General features: G+C 43.2%; 3 protein-coding genes across 3 annotated transcripts in view; 2 read left to right on the forward strand and 1 right to left on the reverse strand.

Moving 5' to 3' along the window:
• LOC117945078 (U5 small nuclear ribonucleoprotein 200 kDa helicase-like) overlaps positions 1-4,686 on the forward strand; it is a 48,064-nt gene that overhangs the window by 35,757 nt on the left and 7,621 nt on the right. The gene's annotated exons all lie outside the window — the stretch shown is intronic.
• LOC117944596 (U5 small nuclear ribonucleoprotein 200 kDa helicase-like) overlaps positions 1-4,686 on the reverse strand; it is a 22,585-nt gene that overhangs the window by 2,868 nt on the left and 15,031 nt on the right. The window contains exon 2 of the mRNA XM_034871551.1: positions 1,699-1,701. The gene's annotated coding sequence lies outside the window, so the exon portion shown is untranslated. The remainder of the gene's footprint in view (positions 1-1,698; positions 1,702-4,686) is intronic.
• tmem127 (transmembrane protein 127) overlaps positions 2,363-4,686 on the forward strand; it is a 3,086-nt gene continuing 762 nt past the window's right edge. The window contains exons 1-2 of the mRNA XM_034871550.1: positions 2,363-3,176; positions 4,358-4,522. Coding sequence (XP_034727441.1) covers positions 2,939-3,176; positions 4,358-4,522 — 403 coding nt within the window. The 5' untranslated portion in view covers positions 2,363-2,938. The remainder of the gene's footprint in view (positions 3,177-4,357; positions 4,523-4,686) is intronic.

Raw genomic sequence — 4,686 nt, forward strand, 5'->3', positions numbered from 1 at the left:
TACCCCTACTACCCATCTATTTATATCTATCTATCTACTAAAAATTAGTCTTATAAACTTATTGTTGTAAACTTATCTACTATAAGAGTTAGACCAGTCAGTTCCTGTAGTAGACACCTCACCCTCTCGGCCCCAGATCCGGATGGCCTTGTCCCCCCCGCAGGAGGCCAGCAGGGTCCCGGTCGGGTTCCAGCTGACGAACCAGCACCGGGAGTCCGGGTGTGCGCTGAGCGTCTGGACCGGGGTCAAAGCCTCCTTCATGTCGACCTGTGTGGATATTTATTCAGAGAGTTCAGTTCCTGACCCGCTGTGGGTCCCCGTGGCTCTGCTAGGCTCACTGCCCGATCTGAGTCGAGTGCACGTGTGAGTTGCGCATGCTCAGATTTAAACGGTTTACGACATAACTCTCACATGGAATTAGTGAAATCCATGAAATAATAACTTCTCATTACAAACAATAACAGAAGATGGGAATCATTTCAGAAACGTTGTAGCTGTCTTTGGTTGGTTGATGCTAACGTTAGCTCAAAACACCATTCAACTGACAGCCTTTGTTGGGTTTGATGCTAACTTGTAGCTAAGCTAGCAGTCATTTCAGAAACGTAGCTATCTATGGTTGTTTGATGCTAACGTTAGCTCAAAACGTTGTTGTGTTTGATGCTAACTTGTAGCTAATAGTGAACCCCTTTCGTTAAGTTGATCCATTTTTACTGCGTTGACATTACAAAAGTATCTCGTTAGCATCTTTTATGCTAACTACTTGTCGCAAAGTGACGCATGCGCACCTGACATCCTCACGCGAGTGACAGCTAGAGAGGATTCAGCTACAGCCGGAAGTTACGCAAAATCCCCTAAAACATAGCAATAATGTTAATACTTTCACCCAGAGAAGGCGTGGTGGTTCCTCGGGAGTGTTTCTAATCCAAACCACGAACCTTTACCGACATTTAACGGCTCTTTGGTGCCAACACTGACCTCCTGTCGTAGGCGAGTCCCACTGCTGTCCGACCGTTAGTAACGGTTGGTCTCGCGACTGACCGTTTGAATCAGTTAACAATCTCTAACACGCGCACTGTACTGCTGTCTGTCAACTGGAGGAGAAAGGGTGACGTAGTTGACGTTATCTGCACCGAGAGACAAACTACAACAGTTCACAAAAACAAACATGACGGAAGAACCGCCATCTTTGGTATCCGGTGCGCGAATTTGGCATTTTCCTAGGATGACGACGCATGTCCCGCCCACTCTGCCTTTCTCTGCCTCTGATTGGTTTACCCTGGTGTCATAGCGCCTTAATCTAACCAATCGCAGTCCTCGTGCCTAACCCTAACCAATCAGAACAACGATAGAAAGTCTATTATCGTTTCCCATCTCATAAACCTTCAAAACACACAAGAATCTTATTTATTTTAATTTGTTTTTAAGCTTATGTTTTACAGTCTATGGTCTTCATCATGCACGTATTTATATCAATGTTCATCATGAAGTTAAATTGTTATTTTGGGGTTTTAACAACGTTTGGCAACCAGTGAATTAGACGAATTATCTCCATTTTTGTTTTGTTTCTATGATAAAATAAAATAAAATATAAACTCCACTGTTTGCTCCACTGGAGAGGTCCATTGATGTTTTTATATTAAGAGTCTTTTCCAGACCTATGTATGATTTTAGCATTCTTTAAATTAAAGTTACTAAAACCTTCTACAGCTTTATTCCAAACTATTCACCTGAGATTTGCCTAAATATAAAGTTGTTATTATGACTTATAACACTTTATAATGTTATCACATGACCGCAGCACCGGCGTTAACCCTCCGGTTTAAATTTCACCCATCTCCAAAAAGATTTTATTTATTTATTCAATTTCATTGCATTTTAAGAAGAAGAAAAGATTTAAGAACACTGAAAAAAGTGACAGAAATGTAGGGAAAAACAACAAAAAAGTTCAAAAAGTGACAACAAATGTCGGAGAAAGCTTAAAAAATTTAAGTAGATTTCAAAAATGTCCAAAGAAATCATCAAAGAACTTTGGGAAAAGTAACAAAAGTGTCTTAAGGAGGTTTTAACTTCAACTTTGACCCAGAAAAACTAAATGTGTGTTGTTTTTTTGTCTGTTTTTGTTTTGTTTTGCTTATCTTGTTTGTATATGTGCAAGGTTGTTGTTAACGAGGGTTAATAAAGGCATGTAATATATATATATATATATATATATATATATATATATATATATATATATATATATATATATATATATACATACATATACATACATATACATATATGGCATCCAGCATTTCCTGCCGTTGTTCAGCTGTGTCACCGCTGGGTGGCAGGACTGCGCGCCACTCGCGTTGAGACAGCAGCCTTTTGGAACCACGAAGAAGAGTCGTGTGAACAAGGAAGTAACCATTTTTACAGGAAGCGTAAAGCTTCCTTTTGTTTTGTTTTGTCTTTGTTTTCTTGTATCGGACCGTTGGCCGTTTTCCATCGGAGCAGTTGGCTAGATCGATTAATAGGTTATCCTTCATCTGATTTGTTTCTGTTAACTTCATTTTTTTATGACAGTTGACGAGTTTGGCGTTAGCTTCACACGCTAATAAGAGAGCTAACAGCGGAGCTAACGGCTAACGGGCCTGGAGGGGATACAGCTACGGCTACGCCAGTTAAGTTTACGCACTAAGACGAGTACTTAAGTTAAATAAAACTCGGGGTTGGATTACAACCCTAGCGAGGAATGAACACACGTTCCCTGTTTGAAATTATTAGAAGTTATATCATTATCTCAGCCGGGATTTGCGTAACTTCCGGCCGTAGCCGTATCCCTTCTAGTCGGACCCCCGTCTATGTCTAACAGCTGGAGTTTTAACCTTTAAAAACATCAGATACCCGCGGGAAGAGAGGGCACCAGGGCCGCTGTCACGCGTCTACCACCCAGGCCATGTATGCCCCGCCGGGTTCCGCGGTCCCCGGAGGCCGGAGGCGGAGAGGAGGCCCCCCCCTGCCCAAGCAGCCGGAGCGGAGCCTGGTCTCGGCTCTGCCCGGGGCGCTGTCCATCACGGCGCTGTGCACGGCCCTGGCCGAGCCCGCCTGGCTCCGCTTGCACGGAGGAACCTGCCCGAAACAGGAGCTGGGGGTGGCGGATGTCCTCGGGTACATTGACCCCAAGCTTCTGGACGGTGAGGACAGACAATATTAATAATAATTTCCCTGTTTAGGATTAATAAAGTCTCGCTGTCTGTCTTTAGGTCGGCCTGTCTTTCTGTGTGTCTTTCGCTCTCTCTCTCCCTCTCTCACGCTCTTTCTTTTGTTCTTTCTGCCTAGCTATAGCTTTCTTTCTGTCTCTGTCTTTTTTCTATCTGTCTTTTGTCTCTCTCTGTCTCTCTCTCTCTGTCTCTGTTTGTTTGCCTATCTGTCTTTCTGTCTGTCTCTTTCTTTTTGGTTCTTTCTGGTTGTCTATCTGTCTTTTGTCTCTGTCTTTCTATCTCTTTCTTTTTGTCTCTGTCTGTCTTTCTGTCTTTCTAACTGTCTCTGTCTTTTTGTCTCTTTCTGTCTCTCTCTGTCTTTATCTCCATCTGTCTTTCTGTCTCTCTGTGTGTCTTTCTGTGTGTCTCTGTCTTTCTGTCTGTCCCTCTAATAACTTTATTTGTAAAGCACCTTTCATGAGCGCTGGAAGAAGTATTCAGATCCTTTACTTCAGTAAAAGTACTAATACCTCGCTGTTAAAATACTCTGTTACAAGTAAAAGTCCTGCGTTAAAAATGTTACTTCAGTAAAAGTCTGTAAACATTGTCAGGAAAATATAGTTAAAGTATAAAAATCGTGATATGAGACTAGATAGGGTGACTTGAGACTAGATAGGGTGGCTTGAGACTAGATAGGGTGACTTGAGACTACATAGGGTGACTTGAGACTAGATAGGGTGACTTGAGACTAGATGGGGTGACTGGAGACTAGATGGGGTGACTGGAGACTAGATGGGGTGACTGGAGACTAGATGGGGTGACTTGAGACTAGATGGGGTGACTTGAGACTAGATGGGGTGACTTGAGACTAGATGGGGTGACTGGAGACTAGATAGGGTGATAAGAGACTACATATGGTGACTTAAGACTAGATATTGTGATCAGAGACTAGATATCGCCTTAGATAATGGAGATCGTAATAGGTCTTTTTTCTGGTTTTAAAGGCTGCATTACAGTAAAGTGATGTCATTTTCTGAATTTACCAGACTAGTCGCCCCTTCAGGTGACTAAAACCAGACGGCTGGTCTTTGAGCCCAGATCTGTTATGATTATTGTTATTGTTATTACTGTTCTAGCAGTAGGTAATGCTGTGGTGTGTGTCTGCGTCCCTCCAGATTACTGCGTGAACCCCCAGACCGTCCTGCTGATGAGGGTGATCGCCGCCTTCTGTTTCCTGGGCATCCTGTGCAGTCTGACGGCGTTCCTCCTGGACGTGTTCGGACCCAAACACCCGGCCCTGAAGATCACACGCAGATATGCATTCGCACACATCCTCACAGGTATTCTAATCCGGCTAATCATCAGTAATGTGATGACTCGGTGGGTAAAGTCCAATAATGCAACCGATACTACAGTCTGGTAAGAACAGGAAATGACATCACTTTACTGTAATTTGTGTCTCTCCATGTTGCTGGGAGCCATATGTGAGTGAATGGGGGGGGGG

The sequence above is a fragment of the Etheostoma cragini genome, chromosome 5 (assembly GCF_013103735.1).
Source record: "Etheostoma cragini isolate CJK2018 chromosome 5, CSU_Ecrag_1.0, whole genome shotgun sequence".
NCBI classification, from domain to species: domain Eukaryota; kingdom Metazoa; phylum Chordata; class Actinopteri; order Perciformes; family Percidae; genus Etheostoma; species Etheostoma cragini.